Source organism: Taeniopygia guttata, chromosome 2 (assembly GCF_048771995.1).
Source record: "Taeniopygia guttata chromosome 2, bTaeGut7.mat, whole genome shotgun sequence".
NCBI classification, from domain to species: Eukaryota; Metazoa; Chordata; class Aves; order Passeriformes; family Estrildidae; genus Taeniopygia; species Taeniopygia guttata.
Window position 1 is genome coordinate 147,440,567 of NC_133026.1, and position 20,951 is coordinate 147,461,517.

At 40.4% G+C, this 20,951-nt stretch overlaps 1 protein-coding gene across 2 annotated transcripts in view; it reads right to left on the reverse strand.

Annotated features, from left to right (window-relative positions):
• Window positions 1-276: 276 nt before the first annotated feature.
• The window catches only part of AGO2 (argonaute RISC catalytic component 2), a 45,769-nt gene continuing 25,094 nt past the window's right edge, over window positions 277-20,951 (reverse strand). Inside the window, exons 4-19 of one of the 2 annotated variants that reach the window (XM_030266753.4) lie at window positions 19,132-19,313; window positions 17,756-17,892; window positions 17,488-17,622; window positions 16,227-16,314; window positions 15,400-15,547; window positions 15,079-15,198; window positions 14,825-14,947; window positions 13,003-13,136; window positions 10,532-10,716; window positions 8,580-8,739; window positions 5,817-5,907; window positions 4,557-4,751; window positions 3,252-3,386; window positions 2,315-2,416; window positions 1,776-1,975; window positions 277-1,451 (exon numbers count right to left, since the gene is read on the reverse strand). In XM_030266753.4, the coding sequence (XP_030122613.1) occupies window positions 1,343-1,451; window positions 1,776-1,975; window positions 2,315-2,416; window positions 3,252-3,386; window positions 4,557-4,751; window positions 5,817-5,907; window positions 8,580-8,739; window positions 10,532-10,716; window positions 13,003-13,136; window positions 14,825-14,947; window positions 15,079-15,198; window positions 15,400-15,547; window positions 16,227-16,314; window positions 17,488-17,622; window positions 17,756-17,892; window positions 19,132-19,313 (2,244 nt within the window). In that variant the 3' untranslated portion in view covers window positions 277-1,342. Of the gene's footprint in view, window positions 1,452-1,775; window positions 1,976-2,314; window positions 2,417-3,251; window positions 3,387-4,556; window positions 4,752-5,816; window positions 5,908-8,579; window positions 8,740-10,531; window positions 10,717-13,002; window positions 13,137-14,824; window positions 14,948-15,078; window positions 15,199-15,399; window positions 15,548-16,226; window positions 16,315-17,487; window positions 17,623-17,755; window positions 17,893-19,131; window positions 19,317-20,951 lie in introns of both variants that reach the window. The other variant, XM_030266752.4, reaches the window with a different exon arrangement.

Genomic DNA, 20,951 nt, shown 5'->3' on the forward strand with positions numbered 1-20,951 from the left:
CTGACTTCTGCCTAACTTCCAGCGAGCCACTCTCCTCTAGCAGAGCTCCTGCTTCACCACTACTCAACATATAAATAAAATACAATTGTTTTGTGCTTGAATGAACGTAGGATGTTGGTCTTGTGTGCGTCTGAACCGCAGAGGTAAAACCTGCTGTGTTGTGTGCACATTGAAAAAGCCTTTCTGCAAATCCCAAGCTACAACAGACACCGGCTGCATCTCTCTCCTCTCATCACATCGATTGCTTTTTTTTTTTTTTGCATTTGAAGAGTAATGTCCCCACAAAAAGGATTTTACTTTCTAAGTTCAAAGCATTCTTGATATGTTAACAGAAGTATAATGAGCACTCCTTAGTAAATAAAAATAAATAATAGCATCTAGTCTATCACATTAATACTGTGAAACATATATAACATTTACATTAACTCAAACAACAGTGAAAAAGGATTGTACGGTATTTATCACCACAGACCCGTATTCTTTAGAGACTTTGGAAAGTAAGTGTCACAGTCCTGTATGACAAATCCTAAAGTTAGCTGTCAGTATGATTTTAAAAAAAATCTTTACAAATTTTTTTAAATGGCACATTTTCTTCTGCCAATCTAACTGGAGCTATTAAAAGCTTAGGTACAGGTTTACTATTTTTAATTTTTTTTAAATTCATCTTTAGTCTATGAAAAACATTTTAAAATGCAGCACAATAAAAAACATTCAAGAACAAGCTTCAGAAAATACATTTGTCCTTAGACACACAGAGAATAATCTGAGAATAATCTTTATAAGACAGTTAGAAACCAGAATTTTGTCACGCTCTTATTTTGAAAATAAAAATTTTGTAAATGCTTCTAGAATAATCAAGGCTTCATAAATACTCAAAAAATGCTTTGCTTTCCTTTGTACTAAAAGCTGATTCACAGCTCATCAAACCTTAGAATGAATTAGATCGTTCCAAATTATCAAAAGCAACTCAATGAACAGCAAACTGAATGAGGAGTTTTGTGGGTTGGGTTGTTGGGTTGGTTTTTTTTGTTTTTCTTCCCTAAGCCCTGAGATTGCAGCTCTTGATTTAGTTATAAAATCTGGGTCTGTTTTATACCAAGCAGCTCAGAGATTTTTGGCAAACCACATTTCCAACAACAGTGGGGTTTGGTAAAAGAATGCAGTTTGTGATCAAGTCTGAAATTCTGGACGGAAGGCTTCCTTGCAAATGGGAAAGAAAGGAATAAAGATGCATCACTCATTGCTGGCTGTCCCTGGGCTGGGGCATCTGTTGGTCTAAGTGCAGCTGGTCTGGTGTGACTCCACCTCTGCCTTGTCTGGAGCTGCCGAACACGGAACCACGTCAGGCGAAGTACATCGTGCGCAGCGTGTCCTGGTGCACCTGGACTGCCTTGGCAAGTGCTTGGTGGTCTCTGCCATTGCTCTGGCCAGAAGTGTGGCTTCCTTCAGCACTGAAAGAGAACGGAGGGGGGGAAAACAAAAAACAACAGGTTGGGGGCGGGGAGAGAAACCCTACTTAATCTGTCTCTCCTTGCACATGTTTCTGATCATTAGTTTCTTCTGAACAGAATGGTCAAACATTAATTACCCTTAAAGCACCACCGAGGTTCTGAAACAGAAAACAGCACCTACAGCAACATCTTCTGCTTTGTTTCAGCAGCAGAATTCAGTGGTGAGGGTAAATCCACCCTCGAACTGCTGAGGACACCACTGATCCCAGCATTAACAAGCCCACTGCCTTGCAACTCTGCAAAAATGCCAAATTCTGAACTCACCTATCGTGCTCTTTATCCACCAGGTGGTACCTGGCTCTGAAGGCCACCAGGTGCGCGTAGTAGGCCGGCGCAGGGATGGAGACGGAGCGCGTGCAGCGCACGTAGGTGTGGCACAGCTGGTAAGTGAGGATCTGCAGCTCGTCCGACGAGAAGCGATTGTCATCCCAGAGCACGTGGTAGTGAGAAGGTCTGCTTGTTCCCTGGAGCCAGACCACACAGCTCATCAGCACTCCCAAACATCTCCTGAACTTCCACCTCTGCTGGGAACTGCAGCACAACAGCTGCTTCCTCAAGCAGTTCTACACATTTCAGCTGTTTTTCTCTTTAAAAGGCAAACAACATCCTTCATTGCTGACTATCAAAATAAATCCCTTCCCCTTTTTTGTGTTTCTCAAAATTTCACCTCTGAAATGAAATGATCATACTGAAATGCACTTTCATCTTGAAAACCTCAGGTTTGACAAAAAGCCATCAGATAAAGAAGCTCTAGTACAAACATAAACAGTTAAAGAGTTACCATGGCACACAAAATGTCTTACCTGAATCCCAGCATGACTACACAGGTAGAAGTCAAACTCCGAGGGGTGGGTGATTTTTGTGTCCACTGTGGTACCAGCTGGAATGTTTCCACTTTTTCCAACCTGTGTAAACAGGAAATGCAAAGACACTGAGGCACAACACAAAAGTTTTGGGGTTTTTGGGGTTTTTTTGGGTTTTTTTTGGGTTTTTTTTGTTTTGTTTTTTGTTGTTGTTGGTTTGTTTTTTTTTTCTTTTCAGCTGTATAACCAGGAAAACAACCAGTAGGAAAAGATCTATAAAAAGCAGAAAGTGAAGAAAGACTGTGCAAAACTGACATTTTTTTCCAACTGAAAATCTAGAGTGGCTCTACTATGGAGAAAGAAGAAAAAGACAAGCTGCAAAATCTTCTTAGAAATTACCTAAAAGATTTGGTTTTCTGAATAATTTAAAAAGAAGTTCCTGCAACTGAGTTGTCAAATTCTTTTCACCTTCCCACTTCAGGACAAGAGTAACTTTTCCTGTTTATACCCGCAAGGGGACAATCATTCCTTGCCAAACAGGCCACCTCTTCCCTCAAAATCTCTTCAAAGCAGAATGTTAAAATATTCCTTACTTTCTAACAATTTAACATGTGTAATCACAGCATTTATTAATATAACAACCACCTTCATGCCAGCTTTGGGAGTTACTAACTCCCACAGAGAAGCCTGACAGAAGGAAAAAGAACATGGAACACCCAGTCTGTGAGCAGAGCTTTGCCATGAGGAACTCTCCATTCTCAGCAGCTGTTCCACGAGGAACAGCTCCATTCCTTCTCTTGGGGAGTCTCCTCTTCCCACAGAAAGTACCAAAAACCAACTTGGGGAGTCTGATCTCCACCCAGAAAGTACCAGAAATAAACAGGAATTGGTGACTTGGCTGCCTGCTGTGCGTTTGAGGGTCCCAAGCAGAACGTACCCGTTCGTTTTTATCCGTGCAGAAGAGTCTGGTGTGGTGCCTTTTCTGCACCACTATGAAGGTGATGCCAGGCTGATAATCCTTCTCCAGTTTGATGCAAGCCTCCCTGATAGCCAGCAGCTCGTGGTGGAGAACCTGAGCCACACACGGAGAGAGGTGTGATCAATGGGAGCCATTGCCATCATACAAATTCCTCTTATTATCTCCAGATTTCTTCTATTTATCCACAGATAATTTATCATGTTCCTTCTTGTACTGTCACTCAGAGCAATGAGAGGTCAAAGCTTTCAGGACCAAACCTTAATTTCTCCTCCTGATGAAGGCAAATTACATCAGCAGTTTCCCGAGCCAGGAGAGAGCTGCTTCCATATTTGTTCAGCTCCAAGCACAAGGTTAGGACTAAACCTGCATATCAAAACCTCCTTAACTACCAAATACAAATAAACATTTAATTAGGCTGCTGAATACAACAGACTAATTATTTTTCAGACTAGAACAAGGGATAAAGTCCAGAAATACTCAGCTGCCTCTTTCCCAGCTTTGTGCAGTCCCATGTAGGACTACAGACATTAATAATAAGGAACAATAATAAGTGGAACAAAGCAAAAAGCAATGATTTGGAATGTGGGTTAACTGTACATTAAAAATTCTGTGAAAACCAAGGACAATTGAAAAGAGGTTATATCAAAAGTTCAAACAAAGATTATTTTATCAATTCAAATTTAGCAAGTGACCTTTCCTCTTTTCCCCCTGGATTTTGAGAAGCTGACTCAATTCTGTTTCTTTTATTTACATACATAAAATACTGGAAATAAAATTCTTTAAAACACATAGAAAAATATTTCCTAAAATAGGGTACTAGCAAGCAAACAAAATAAATATGAGAAAGGATCTGATGTGTTTTATCAGAATAAAAATGACTGTGAAAAATCAGTATTTATTAATCCTCTTTAAAAAAAAGAAAAACCCATATAATTTTTCTTTACTGCCCAAGTTCTACAAAATACAGTCTGACTAATATATCCCGAATAGGAAACAGATGTGGAACATAACTTGAGTGCTAAAACTACATTTTTCACTTATAATTCTGTAGGGGGAAATATTTTAAAGGGGAAAAGTACTTTCAAAAGCACATGAAAAGTATGCAAACACTTCTCCTGCCTAGGTTAGAATCCGACAAATTTGTTGAGGGAAGATTTCTTGAGGTTATACTTCTTGTAACTCCAACCACATAAAGGTGGAAATTTAAAATTCCATTAGTACCACAAAACTACACTATCAGAATTTCAAGAAGACAAACATCACCTGTTGGAACTGCCCCTCAGAAACACCATCCCTGTAGAAGATGATGCGAGTTGGTTTGAATCTGGTGGATTTGTAGAACTGGATTAGCAGCTCCCTGACCATGGCAGCCAAATCCTGGATGATTTCCTGGCGGTGCTGCTGCACCCGCACAGTGGCACAGTAACGGTTGGGATGAGCATCCATGCTCCCTACAACCTGGGGAAAAATGCTTGGCATCAAACCAGAGAGCACTTAAACAAAGGTTATTTCATGAGAGAACTGCACTGTCTGCACACTGAGTGCTTGGCCTGGCAAAGATGTATTTGAAATTAAAACGTGTTTGGAAACAGCTCTGGGTTTAGTTCACCTGTGGCAGCACACCCTGCTGAAAGAGAAAACTTGTTTTAAATCTAAAGGACTCATTTCTTCTTTGCACCCAAAGGCACTTAAAAACTCAAATACAGTTTGAAGCACTGATACCATGAAGGCATTAAGATGGTTCAGACTGCAGCACAGGAGTTGGAACTCTGGGACACCAAGCCTGTTTTTTGGATCCATCAAACTGAAATGGTGATGGACCACAGAAATATCCATCCACATCCTTTATCAAGGGCAGCAATTTTTCTGTTAATGAAATGTTAGCATCCATATCCTGTAAAAGTGGCATGGGACTTAAAAATAAACAAAAAAACCTAAAGAAGTGAGCACATCTCCACCTGGTTTTCCCTGGACACACAGGTTTAAGTTTTTAAAACAGACACATAACATCACCTAAGGATGTTATTAAACAATCCTGAGCAGCCACTAAAGGTGTTTGACAAAACACAAGCTAAAGACCATTCCCTGTATTTAAGAAGTACATTTCCAAGAGATTACTGCACATTCTGTGTTTTCTGGAAGCTTGAGTCCCCAGAAACCACAGCTGAGCCAGCCTAGTTCCCTATCAGCAATGAAGAAATTCTGAACATTTCTAAGTGCTGAAGAAGCAGATTTAAACGTGCACCAGCTCATTATCAGGCTGCTAATAAATAACAGCTCCCAGAAAAGCTCCTCTGTGTATCAGCAACTCAGGCATTTTACAAGCTAATACCCACATTTAAGTAATTAGCATCAGAGCAAGCTCTCTGAAGTTTCAATAAATTCCTGCAGAAAAATAATTTATAATGCTGTAATTAGGCAATCAGAAGCAATGGACCACAAAAGGACTGAAAGCAATAAAATACATTGGAGCTGAGCAGCAGGAGGGAGCTGGGGGCAAAGACCAGGACACAATTTACTCACTGCAGCAATGGAAGGCTTTTTCCCATCCCCAGCTGGTGGGTGAGTTACATCTGCACCAAGGAATATGACAGGCTGTTGGAATACTGGGGGTCTGGCAAAGAAAAGGGAAATTTGTAAAAGCAGCAAGATTTATGCTTAATAAAGTACATTAAAACTCAAATAAACAGCACTCTCTACTCCCCCAGTGAATTCATCAACAACTGTCACTTCATCAGAGTTGGTCACTTGTCCTGTGGCAGTAATTAAAAATCCTGATTAAGGTTCTCATGCTAATACTTAGGCAGATTTTTAAAGCACAGCTAATTGTTGCTCTTAAAAAATAAGTTTTAAAATATATCTGTTTTTTTCAAACTTGAAGAATTGCAGTTTTTACCAACTGGACCAAGGAAAGGAGTAAAAGCTGATCCCTTAGTAACAAATGGCATCTGAGAAAATTAAAGGACTGTGCATATATGCAGATGCTGTGAAAAAAAAGTATCTTTCCTAATAAAAAACAGTCTCGGTAAGAAAGTCCAAAAATAGCAGGTATTAAAGTTGCTATTTGCAAAGTAGATTTTTTTTTTAAAACCAAGCTTGAAAGTTTTAAACAAATCTTTAGGTTAAGATATTAAACCACTGCACCGAGAGGAACACCAAAGCACTATAACACAGCCATAGTGCTTATACAGTTTTGTATTTCAACTCTAGTCTTTAATAAAACAATTTCAAATAGGAAATCTTGGGCCACCATAATTTCTTTATTGATATGTGGAATGGTTACGGACATAAATTAACCTGTTTGCAGATCTTTAAAAGAAATGGGTAGGTAATGTCAGGGATTAGTCCTTTTTGGCTTTTTCTTGTTTTTTTTCTCTCAGGGAATTTTCTTTCATTTGTTGCCTAAGAGATGATCAATGGACTGTACTTAAGAGAAAAAAAACATAGTGGGTATCTTGGAATTCTGTTAATTTGTTGTTGTTTGAGTTTTGTTATTGTAGCTATTGTTGTTTCTTTGTCTACATGTGTATATATATATATATATATAGATAGATAGATATAGATATATATAGATATTCTAGTAAAAAGCTCGTATTTCTTTATCCACATCTTTGCCTGAAAGCCCCCAAAGTCAGAATAATTTGGAGGGAGGGGTTCATCTTTTCCATTCCAGGAAGATTCCCACCTTCTTTGGCAGACACCTGACTTCTAACCCAGCAGAGTTTGTGGTGCCCAATGTTGGGCCCCAGGGCATTGAGAGGAAATTATGAAAAAGGAGTAGCAGTTTCTGGGTAACCTGATTTTGTGTGCTGAACACAGAAACCTTGTTAGGCACCGTGTGGTCCAGCTTAGCCTGGTTTGGCTGGCACACAGTTGTGGCTGCATTTTTCCCATTTGCAGCTCCTTATCTAAGCATGGATCCTGTGACTAAGGCTACTGTGGCTGTTACCCAGTTTGCACAACGGGTCAATAAGGTGAGCAATTCCTGGATTTTAAACTTTCTCTGGAATGTGGACACATGACTGTACAACTGTGACAGGCTAAGTTCATGTCTGTGGGGTTTCATTAATAATGGTGCCCATTGTGAGGAAGCAATACAGGGGGAAGATTTTCCCCAGTCTTTCACCCATTTATTTGGATGTACCCCAGCACCTTTCAAAAGGTTTAAATTTTTTTTCTAGATGCTGATATCATATAATGGCTGGTGTTGCTGAAAGGCCTAATCTATTTAGCATTTAGAGATAAGGTGGGACTGTCTTGGGTAACCAACCTGACCCCAGAGACAGGGATGCTGCCCAGGGGCAGGGGGCACTGCCCATCTCAGGAATGAAGCACCCAGACTGGGTGGGGGTATGGGAGGAGACAGGCCAGGTGCTGAGGGAAGGAATACTGTTCCCCAGCTGGTGGGAAGCCCTCTCTCTCCCTGCCTCAAAGAGGGAAAGGCTGATGGAGCAGCCATGGAACCCACCGACCTTCCAGCTGTCCAGGCTCCAGCTGAACCATCCCTGACCCAGGACACAGGTATTGACTGGGTACTTGAAGGGAGCCAGGGCCCCTTCTTCTCTGGGAACAGCTTTTAATGAGGAGAGGATTGTTCACAGAGACACAATGCAGGATCACCATCACAGAATGCCCTGGCAGACCACTGAGGAAGGGATCCAACAGCTGAGAGAAGTGGCAGTACCAGAGGTACTTTTTGGGAGGGATGGACAGCATGGAAACAACTCTGACAGGATCAGGTGCACAGGGCAAATGTTGTGAGCCAGGCACATCCAGGGCCACCCTAGTACTCCACCTTCATGGCAACACTGAATGTGGAGGACACCTGAGAGCCAGTGGTTCCACAGCCAGCAAACTCAGGAACTCTGAGAGCACAGTCCATGGCCTGATGCAGGCTCATGTCTCTACTGTGTTTAAGAGACTCAAAAAGAAGAATGTTGACTAAAAAAAAAAGGCACTGCTGTTCTAGGTGCTCTCTATTTTTGAAAACTCAGGGCAAAAAGAATATTAGAGATTTTTCATTCTAGTGACAGTTGTGTACTTCAGTGGTCAGATATCATTAAAATAATACTTTTATTATAAATTTCAACAGAAACAAGTATTTCTCTCCTGTTTTCATAGCCTAACATTTGTAGGATTATTTTTTAGAAGCCAAAGGAGAGTTTATCTGAAGAGTCACTTAAGCTCCAGTGCTATGGCTGCAGATAAAAGCTCCCAGTTATCTCAGCATGACGCACGCTTTCTTTGCAATACATAAACCTCTTCCCCTTTGAAAGATGAACTTACCTTCCCTGTGGCAGTAGAATGTTATTTACACCTCCTAATTTGACATTTATTTTTAAGCAAAGGTTGGACAGAGTTTGTGGTGTTGTTCTTTGGACGTTTTTCATCTGCACACACTGAGTGGCCATGCCCAGCACCGTGTCACCAACGCGCTTCACCTCCGCTACAGAACAAGAAAAAAAAACAAAAAAAAAATTTGCAAATTGCAAATCAAACCATGGAGACTTGAATTTGGTGCCAATTAACTACACTTGGAGTTTTAGCAAAGTGGTGCTCAAGATTAAAGGAAGACAATGAAACTTACCCCCAAACCAGAACCTGCCCCCAGTTCTGCTCTGCTCCACCTAACTGGGTCCTAAAGTCAGTAACTAAAGGCACTCTTAGCTTATATTAATTAAGAATTTTAAAATTAATTCTTATTTTAGGATTGTAACATTATATCATCAGCTTTGGCTAATGATATGGGCAATGTGGATAATATTATGATATTGAGCACTTGTTGCATTATTAAACACTGGAATAGCAACACAAACCTAGCAATAAAGTGCTGAGCAATATTCAGCCAAGCAGTTTATCAGCTCTTCACTGCAAGTTTATCACTTGCATAGAAAAGTGGTCAGCTTAGCAGACAATTGTCCACATAAACTCCAAGAAACTCATTAAGTACTGCACAATTCCAATAGTTAAATCAAATCAACTATTGTTAGCAACAAAATTGAGACTTCAAAGCTTTCAGAGACCCACATACTCTTACACTCAGGGAAGGAATTTAGGCTCCAAGACTGGCTTGGAGAGGATGAACCCCCCTCTTTGGCAGCAGGAGAGGGAAGAAGAGAAAAGACAAGACTGTGGATATAGGAAGTGCAGGGTATGGAAGAGCGTAGGGAAAAAATAAGGAGAGATGATTAGAGAGGGCAGAAATAACTGTAATTAAAGATAATGACAAAGAAAGAAGATCAGAATGGTACCACAGCCTCTCAGTGGTTAAGGAGAAGAAAAGAATTCCCTTTTAATGCCAAATAGGAATAGTTAAAATGTCATTTTGCACCGAATTTCTATTGTACAAATTAGAGATGAAGCTGAATTCAAGGGGGAAAAAAATATTATTTCCTTAAGGTTTTTTCTCATCTTGTAAGAGATAATATTAAAGTTGGAAAATTATTTTGTGCTATATTAAAATGTTGAGGGATGGGATAAAACAAATCTGTAGCTGCTTGGTAGATCTGATCCACCAGAGAAGAGTCCACATAGCTATGGGAGAAAAACAGTGGCTGCTGCTCCAGCTGGGCAAAGTAAGTGAAAAAAGAAGGGAGGCAGGACAGGAAAAAAGCTGTCCTGCCTACAGGAAAAGCTTGAAAATGCATGGTTTATGTAAAACATACTAAAACCCATGTGTGTATGCCATTAAAATGTACTAGCTGTCACTGTTTCCAAAAGCCTGTTTATTTTGCTGTATTTTCACTTTCTGTGCATCTGTATCCTTGAAACCCCAGTTAAAAATTTGAAATTAAAAGAAAATACACAAATCTCCTTCACTCAACATTTTTTGCCAAAGAGAGATTGTGTGAGTAAGCAAAAGTGTCCTAAAAGTGGCAGAGCTCTTGAAGTCATTACTTCTTCACTCACTTGGAATTTTCAGCACACAAGTTTCATTAAGCATATTATAATCCACTGCCTATCAATGTCAATCTCACCAAAGCCCTGTGTAGGCTTCCTCAAATGCAACCAGCAGGGAGAATGAGGAAAAACAAATTAAAAGCATAGAAAACATACTGAAAATACTTAGGTCTTAATATAAAACATCATGCAGCACAAGAAAAATAGTAAAATTAGTTTACAGCCCATTCCCTAACTGGAATTTATGGAGTTAAACCAGCATTAAACCTCTCTCCTTTGGACAGCTCACAAAAAACACACAAAACTGTGACTGAAATGCACCATTTCCACTCACTGACCATAGACTGGTGTTTTTCCTGGCAAAATGACCACGACAAGCTGCAGCCCAGTGTAAGTGTTCTTGAGGTGTCTGAACATGGGCTCCACGCTGTCGGCTCCCTGGGCATATTTACAGAAGCAGGGCTGCCCCTGGATTGGCATTCCAGCATCCCTGGAAATCTTCCTCAGCTGTTCTGTGAAGGACCTGGGCAAGGCACATAAATACAATACATTATCAGACAGTCAGCTTGATTTTTGATCTTATTTTTAATGGAACAATCCTGTTAAACTTGCAGAGTTGTCCTGTCCAAAAACCTGGGAATTTAACCCCATATCCATCGTTAATTGACAATGCCTGTGTAGTCACTAAAGGCAAGACAGGAATTATGCTGTATAAATAACACCATTAATAAAAAAAACTCATTTCCGAAGCAAATTCTACCTTATTTCTATGGGAAATAGAGGATAAAATACTTTCTGTAAAAAGACTGCAATAATGACAATTTGGCATAGCCTGCTCTAACATAATTCCATCTGTTATGACCACAGAAAAGGCTGGAGTTCTCTTTTTTTTTAATGATGAAAACAACCAACAGAACCTACCAGCAATTGTCTCAGCTAATTGCTTTAGCATCCATAACAATGCACAATTTCACAGATACCAGAGAAAATGTGTATCCTGGAGGTGGTGGCAAACCTTCTCCTAGGCTGGTGGAAAAAAGTCACCCTTTGATGGAAGTGGTAAGATATGGAGACAACCTAATTTGTTCAGAGGCTTCCACCTGAGAGCCTTTTTATCTCATTGATAAATGCCCTTTTTATTAGGTTGGAGTGAGTAACCCCTCCAGTTGTCTAAAACATTGCTCATCTCCACCACAGGGTGCCAGGGTGTCATTGACTGAGAGGGTGTGGAGATTTAGCTTCTTCCAAACCTCTTGTTAACTTGCATGAATCACAACAGCCTGTGAGCTTCAGCCCTGCAGCCTGAGGCTCCTTGGAGAAAATGAGTATTTCCTCTGGAAAAACAAGCACTTACTACAGCACAGCCAGTGGCAGAACATCTCCCTATCCCTGGGAGTGTTCAGGGCCAGGCTGGATGAGGCTTGGAGCAACCTGGTCTAAGAGATGGTGTCCCTGCCCAAGGAAGAGGGGTTGGAACAAGATGATCTTTAAGGTCCCTTCTAACCCAAACCCTTCTGTGATTTCAACGTTCAAGTCTGAAACAAGTAAGGGTTTGAGCCTTTTAAAGTCCATCTGGAAGTACAGTGCCCACAAGGAAAGGCTCTCTGTTCCCAAGAGGTAAAGCAGGATGATTTTGAAGACTTTTAGAACATTTGAGGGTGGTTACTCTGATGAATCAGTAGCATTTGAGTTCCAACTTGATCAACAAGATGAACAAGAAGCCACAAGATGGAACAGGATGCAGACATTTTCCTGGCATTAAGCAATGTCCTTTCATGGTAAATACAAACTCATTCTAAGCCATCCAAATAATTTTATTTTGGCTCATTATGTTGAGGACTTGTGCTTGTTTCTCAAAACTGGGTAACTTGGCTTACACAGCATTTCCACTAGAAGCAACATCATGGAAGGGAAAGTTCTCTGGCAGCCCAGTTCTTGACTTGTGCCTGGAGAGAACAAGTCCCTCCCCTCCTCACACAATGGGCAGTAAAAAGATCACTTGTAAGGGAAAAGCTCCCAAGCTGTTTGGCAAACCATGGCAATGCCACTGGTGTGAGCAATCCCTGCCTTGCATTCACCTCCCAGAGAGCAGCTGAGTCACTGCAGGGCAGCTCCACAGGCTGCACTTGTCCCTGCATGAAGGGAAAGCAGCTGCATGTGGAAGGAGGGATCAGACACGCATCTGGACCTGCACACCATCCCTGAGCCAATGGCAGATGCCACTGGAACAACAGTCTGAACAATCCTGTCCCAGCCAAAGATAAAGAAACCAAATCTGAAAGTTTCATTCAAACACTTAAAGTCAATAGAACAACCAGTGCTACTCATCTGGCAAATACAGCAACTTGCACATTCCAGAAACTCTGAAGAGGAAAAGCTTTTGGACAAAAAATGTCCTTCTAAAGAAATTCTGCATGAATAATTCTACTCCATATAGAACACAGAAACCTCATTAGGCACTATGTGGAAAGGAACTTAAGAGAACACATATCCTAGCTGTCACTCTTGAGAAACACTTAGTGATAAACACCCATCATTACATCATTTCAGTTATCTTAAATCCTGTCCTAAGGCCTCACTGGTCAGGAACCTGCCATAAAGCATAAATGGCTTTTGTTAAGTCTGATTTAGAGGATTTCCTGATGCTGGCATTGAAATCAGATTGGCATCATTCAAAACACAAAGAGACAGATGATGTATTGTTGTATGTTAAACAATTTAACCAAAAATATGTTCTTCATAGAAGTGAAATCATGACATTTGCATCCTTAATAAAAGATAAAATCACCACCTTACACAACACACTTACTTAAGATGAACTTCAGTGCACTGGCGCTGCGGAGCAAAGCAGGCAATTGCCCAAACCTTTATTTCAATTCCAGTGTGAAATTGTTTATTCCTCATGTCCCAGACACCTTGCACTGGTGTAGCAATTGCTTTATTCTGGAAGTGGAAGGTAAAAATTAAACATTAATGCAAAACTTGATTGATGCTAAACAAAAATTAGCTTTGCTTCTATTTCCCTCCAAGTAGCAGGTGATTCATACTCTCAGGTCGTTCTTTCCCCTGTACAACAATCCATCCATCTTATAATAATCATTTTATCACTGTGGCAAGACAGCTTCTTAGCCAGGTTAAAAATAAAACTCACATTGTTCATTTTTATTGCTTATCGTTGCCTTTGCTGTATTTATCAGCAGCAAATAGAAATTATATACGGAAAGTAAGATTCTTGCTTAGTATTGAACGTTAACAAGAACCAATATTTCTACAGTGACTTTACAACTGTTCAGTGAACTTTCCAAGGGAAAGTTAATTTATGTACTATGAATATTTTACACATCACTAAGTAGAGGCAAACAGTGGTTCAATGTCACTCACAGAACTCCAGAAAAAATGTGAACAAGCTGAGAAAGGTGATCAGTTATTCAACTTGGACCAGCCCAACACTTTTATTTCTCCCACCAAGCAGATATTACTAGGATGGATTATCTAGAGGACTAGGGATGTAATAAAGCAGCCGAAGTAATTCTGGTGATGTTAATTACCTTAATAAATACTGATAGATGTTTTATACAGATATAATGTCTTTCTCCTCACCTAGCAGCAACAACTAAAGCTTCTGGGCATTTTTCAGGACACACACATGAATCTGATAATGGATTTTGCAAAGAGCTGTGTGTGCTGAAGGCAGTGCCGCTCCCACTATGACTTTCCAACATTCATCTGTCATTAAGTTCCCCCAGCCTGATGGTGCCAGAATAGCTCATGAAAGCAGTCCCCTAATCAGGGTCAGGCTTGGGGTACCTTAATCTGCCAGTGAAGCAAAGTTTGAGCTAATTTGCCTGAGTCAGCTGAAGAATTTTAGGCAGGAAACTCAAGATCCTCTCCCATTATGGGTTTGGAGGCACCAGTCTTTTGTGCACGGGGACAGAATTTTATTCAGCTGGCAATGCATGATCTGAAGAAATTCATCAAAAGCCTCCAAAAATGAAATTATCCCAGCTATTAAAGCTTTCATCTTGCAACAAGCCCCTGAAGGAAAATCTGATAACTGATGGAAAAATCCTGTTTCTCAAACTTTTTTAAAAGATATCAAAGGAGAAAGATTATGTCAGAAGGGCCATCTGAAAAGCCATTGTGAAATAAAAACCTGTGGGTAAATATTCCAAACAGGCTCTGGGGAAAGACATGTTGATAGAGATACCTCAAGACAGCTGCCCTAAACACAGTTGCTCCACCCAGAATATTCAAACCCAACCAGAAGTTCAGGAATATTTCAGCATATTTTTATATATATACATTGATAATTGAAATAATCTTTGCTTTTCTCTGTACACATTGATTTGAGCCACTATTTGTAGGCTGCTTCTTGCAACACACAATGGAAGAGTGTTTGAGGCAAAAAAAGGCATTTTTAACCCAGCTTTACTTTACAAAATAAAACAGCAATTGAAAGAGATGTAGATTGGCCAATACATTTAAGGACTTTGAGAACCTAAATTTAAATTCTCAACAATACACCCATGGCAGCTCTCTCATTGCACACAACACAATTAATTTAAAATAATCACACTACAGAGGCCATCACAGCTGGTGCTGGAAGCCAGCACAGACCCCACTGGACATACCCTGCCTCCATAGAGGATTGAGGGGGGCTGAAGGACTCTGCCAGTCACATCTGTCATTTCATCCTTGACCATGATGCCAAACTCTCGGACGTAAGGGTCTGTGTTGAAACTCGCGCTCCGCATCTGAAACGATCAAAACGTAAAAAAACCAAGCTCATAACCTGTGTGCAGTGCACAAACACATCAGTACCTGCTAAAGGTGAACAAAATTAAGCCCATTCCTACACCTGCCTCATGTTTGACACAACACTCACCAATTTGCTGATCTCTTCCTGCCGATCTGGGGCTGATCTGGCAGTGGCTCGAATCATAGTGGAAGTTTGATTGTCAGTGAGTTTCTTTATGCATCTTTGTCCTGCCACTATGTTGCACACCTGAAATATCCCCACAGAAAGAAAATTAAACACAGTCCAACTGTTTTTTTTGGCTTGTGGCTTTTCTTTCACTGAGGCACCACAAAATTTCTCAACATTTGGCTGCTCAAAAAACAATTTGCCATTATTTGAACCCATTTTTCCCCTCTGACTCCCTTAACCCCGGTCCCAAAATACAGAATTCTCTATGAGTTTACTTGCCTCCAGAGGAAGGTATGTGTGTTTCTGCTCCTGTCCAACTTGTAAACATGGAAGGTGAGGGTAGCGTAAAACTAATTTATGCCTGTCCTTAAAATACTGAGCTACAGTGCATTCAACTGTTTGTCCATTCTCCTGCTGAAGTGGGAATCTGTTGGAATGCAAACATGGAAAGCAGCTATTACTTCATGCGAAATGCTTCCCCCACAGTTCCTCAGTACATTTCTTGGCACAAGTTAAGCTTATTGAAGGAGGATGAAACAAATCTTAAATAATTAAGAACCAGATTCAGATACTGATCAGTTATCTTCTTGTAAAAAGCTGGTATCAGCTTTGTTCCTTATATTGCTTCCTTAAAAATGGCAATCACTGTCTCCATATTCAAGTTATCTGCAAATCTCTGGTTGGTAGTTAAAAAGAAACTTTTTTTCCAGAGGAAAAAGAGATTGCAAATAATCAACATCAGGAGGCTGATTCCAATTGGCATTACTTTTCTATTCCAGTTGTGGGAAACATCAGGCTACAAATAGGACACCCAGTTCTTCCAATTTTAAAGAAATACATAAATAACAGAAAAAACTCCACCCAACCAAAAAAACCTCCTACATTTACAACAGAGCAATTAGTTCAAATGCCATGATACTCATTATAGTATAAAAATAGAACAAAAAGAGCAGCAAAATTGGGAAAATACTTTGAGGTATATTTAAGGGTATTAACCAAAGAAAGCATTGTTTTTCAAGGTAGCTGTTCCCAGCCCAGTAAGGCAGGCAAGGTCTTTTTCCAGCCTGAGACCAAACATATGTTTAAAAAGCAGAAAAATACTTTACGTTTGGTGACTTGCTGGTCGTCTGGTGACATTGCACACTCTGTACTTCCTTTTCATTTGTCCACAGTGTGTTATCTCCACCTTCAGACCTAAAAATTGGACAGCACAAATGACCATTTCTCCAAAATCACGGTGTCAGCCCTAAACTACTTCACAAGGCCAGTTAGACAGTCTAATAAAACCATTCTATTTAGCCCCAAAGGGTAGCCCAGACAGAACTCAAAATGCAATTTACAGTCTTAAAATTCAAAACTCCTGAGCTTCAGCCAAAGTTCAACACAGAATTTCAGAGACAAGTTGAAATCCCAAAGGCCCCACAGCTCACAGATGACGCAGAGCACATTCTGCAAATTCCAGTGCTGTACCTCTAAGGAAGGCCAGGATGGGGAAAGGACAGAAAGGGCACACAAGGTCCTTGAAACTAAACCCCTTATTTATACTTTCTGTCTAAACATACAGGGTCTGTAAGACCTCCAACTCTTGCAGCCCTGCCTGAGCTAATGAACATGGGGTGTGGGTGGAGAAGAATCCCCAAACAGCCTCTCTAGGAGCTCATGGGAATGAGGCCACAGTGAAGCAATTTGCTGCCTAATTATCCTTTCAAAACACTTAGAACCAATGCAAACTCAGGAATTATTTATACTTTCCTTGATAACTTCTAGTGGGGCAAAGATAATTTTGTTGATGTTTTTTTGGAAACACAAAAGGAAGGTGCAGGATGGGTTTATGGATTTATTCTTTTTAAAGTTGCTCTCTTTCTGACAAGAGTATCAGGAAGGAAGGATCTCCATTTTGCAGAGGAAGCCTTCAGTGAACAAAACCAGTAAGATTTCTTCCTCCTGTTCTCTTTGATTCAGTCACTACAACTAGAATACTTCCAAGAGAGTATATGCAAGACAGATGCCTAAGTATGCAAAAACACATTGCTAAACAATTAGTAAAATCTGAAATATGAAAAATCTGATATTAGTGATTGAAAAAAATTAAGATTGGGTAATAAAAAAAAACATTAAATCACATAAAATTTAAGATTGGGTAATTAAAAAAAATATTAAATCCCTAATTAAACATTTAGAAATCATTAGATTAGGAACTGACATATTTTTGTCATGAAACTGGGACTGGTACTACTGATAAGTTTCAAAAGCAAAAAATATGAAATTTTTCTCTCCCAATAAGGCAAACTGCTGTAGAAAATATTTAAAACACAGTGGTAACTATATCAGACAGAATAAAGCAGCTGTATATAATTTCCTTATTACCTTTTATTTCTTTGGTAAACTTTACCCTTTGGGAATCTGTCAGAGGTTTTTGTTGTTCTTCAATACTTTTGAAGTCCAGAACTTCACAGACAAATTCAATAACTGGCTGTGCTTTGTAAAATGCAGTTGCAGACACTGCAGACAAAAACATTAATGGTGTGTTACAAAAATACTGAGGAAATTCTTAGGAAATCCAAAAAATGGAACTAAAATTTTGGCGTCCCATTAAGAAGAAAGAAGAAACAAGAAAGTACTTCCTAGTACCTACCATCAATATTTAACATCATTTTCCATAATGAAGGTCTGACTGATTGATGGAAGCCAAACCAAACTTCTCTGCCACCACCCAAAGGATTTGAGCACCCTTCTGATGCTGTAAAGAAAGATCTCCCCACAGGAGTATACCTGCAAGAAAGCAAATAAATACATATCAGAAAACTAAAGCAAAAATTGCAATAAATCCGTAACTAACGTAAATTCCTTTTCACAAGAGCACAGAAATGTCAGTGTTTAAAATTACCAATAATCTGAGATTCCTGGCAAGACTCAGGTTACATCTCTCAAAACCCAGCTTTTTACAGTAAGAAACTGGCTACTACTAGGGTTTAAATTCAATATATCTACTAATTCCAGCAAAAAAGCATTAATAACTTTTTATTTGTATTCTACTGAAACTTCAGCTGTGCCTCCATAAGAAAAGAATTAAAAGTCTCTGCTATTAAAACACCGAGGCAACAATCTCTTCCCATACTCTGAATTATAGATATTATCTGAGGGTAAATAAGTGATCTAATAAATATTTCTGATGCATCTTGCATCTTGATAATTAAGTACCGCAAGCTTAAGAGGAAACAAATCCTATGCAGAGTCAATGTGATCCTCTAAACAAAGGCATCTGACATTCTGGGCTGTTTTCTGTGCTGTAAAATCTGATGAAAGTAATTTTATGGTTTTTTTTATCCTAAATTTGAGGATAAAGTCAACATAAGGCTATTTTAAGCACATATATTTAACTCATATTACCTGTTTAGAGCTTCAATATGGGAAAGTTCAGCCCTACTAAACTTTGTTATTTGCTTTCTAATTAAATATAATTTGCACAGTGGTCTTAAGTGACTTGTGTCATGGCAGCAGAATTAAGCCCAGTATCTCTTGGGTGTGACTGGAAATGCTGTAGGTCCCACTTGAAAAACAAACAAATAATTTCTAAGTTTTTCTTTCCTAACAAAATAGCCACATGGGGTGACATTAATGTTCGCCTAGCTCTGAAACCTTTATACAAAATGGCTATAAACAGCTGTCCAAGGACACAGGAACAGGGTAAGAAGTTGGTTTAAATCCACCCTTCCACATCTACCGACCTCCAAGCACTTCCCACTCAGGGAGAGCCTCCTTCTCCAAGGCTACAGAGGGAGGAGGAGATGGCAGAGCTCCTCTGACCTGAGACACACAACCACGGGGCCAGCTTGAGAGCTCTGGGGAAAGGCTGGAGGCTCCAGATCCCACCAGGGAAGCACCAATGGCCTCTTGCCTGAGCACTGCCACACTGCCACGACTGTGACCGGGCTATGGCAGCACAGATTGCCCAAAGAGCCACCAAAACACCCAAGTCACACCTAAAGCACCTCAAGGGCTTCCCCTCACCTCATGGAAGGCAAGTGCCTCATGACCACATCCAGGGCCTGGATGGTCTCAAACGGGACACTCGGCAGCCGGCCAGAAAGAGCATCGTGTAAAGCCTGCAGGCTCACACAGGACATCCACTTGACAGCCACCTTAAATATTCTGTCCTTTCCTTCTCCCGGCAGCGTCACCTCCAGCTCCACCTGCAACAATGCCAAACAACAAACCAAGATGATTCTTTCCATTGGAAGGGGGAAATCAGAAGGGACAATGGATTCCTCTGAACAACGCCACGAAGCAGAGGAGGAGACAAAAAGCAAGGATGAAGCAACAGCACGCACTGGGTACAGATTCTTTTTACAGCTCCATCTTCCCAAAGGGGTACTTCAGAAGCCTGGAGTGCCTCCCAGCTGGCATCTATCTCCTCTGTGAGGCAACACTGGAACTTGGAGGCGCTCATAGCAATGGGGAGGTCCCAGTGAAGATCCCATAACCTGATTTCAGATCCCTAACACGCCCCAGCGCTTCGCTGCTCGTGTCAGCTCCTGCACGCCTCAAATAAAGGGTGTCACCACCTGCCACGATCCATGAATTTCTGCTATTTGTTCTTGAGACCACAAGAGTGCTTTACATACTGCTGCTGCAGACACAGCTCAAACAAGAGAAGAAAGGAGCTTTAAAAGAGAAAAAAAAAATTATCCATCACCCAAACAAAACAGAAAACCGACAAAAGCCACCAAGCCAAAACTGTTACTTTGAAAGTAAGAAAAGGAAGAATAAACTACAGCCCCCAGTGCCAGTGATGGTATCAGGTAGGAAAGAGGGGCACTTCTTTGCCATGTTATGCCCTACTTTGAATTTTTTGTCTAAAAACAGTGGCAAACTATATTATGATTAATTACTTCAGCCAATTGCTTGTAATTATTTGTAATGTTGATTTCTCCTCTTTCTTAAAACAAAGGAATTCTGAGCACCAAAGTTTTTAAGCCGACTAAAATTAAAGCTTGTCTGAGATGATCAGGAGGTCTGGGAGTGACTACAAGAAATAACAAGATCAGAGTATCCTTTGTGCTGGATACAAACAAAAACGTTGCATTTTGCCCTGCTGGGGAGCTTGCAATTTAAATCTAAAAGGCATTCACTTAACAGGCAAACTGTAATCAGAAAAAATAATAGGTGGCTAACAGCAAACTAACATCTGGTCTCTTGCAACAATATAGTCCAAAAATAGGAAGGGAATATAAAACACAAATTAGAAGTCTTCCTGTGAGCCCCCAAAATTGAGTAGACCATCTGCACTGGGCACACAAAATTAATATTACAGCTGAATCTCTCCCCCAGCACAAACATCATTTCCCCAGGGAGACTGGAGCCGAAGAAGGAGCTGCACAGCTGTGGGAGAGCAATGGGAACTGAGTCTAATGCTGGGGTCACTGCTGTGTGTCTGGCCCAGGTCAACCCTGCTGAAAGCTTTGCAAAGAAACTTTGCTGTGGTCTGCAGCTCACACAGCTGGAAACTTTCCATGAGGTCTTTTTGACACCACACCATCAAAAAGTTCTCATCTCACTTATAGCAGATGAAAGATGCCTGTCACACCTGACCTGCATTTTCCTTTAAACCTCTCCTCCAAATCAAGTTTAATCACTCCTGCTTGAGCAACCTGGTCCACTGGAAGGTGTCCCAGCCCGTGGAGGGGCTTGGAGCAGGATGGCCTTTAAGGTCCCTTCCCACCCCAACCATTCTATACTTATTCCCAATACTGGAAACACACAACTCATCTGATTATTGAACACTTTGGTGCCTTTAATCTTAAAAAAAAAACAAAAAAACAAAAGAAACC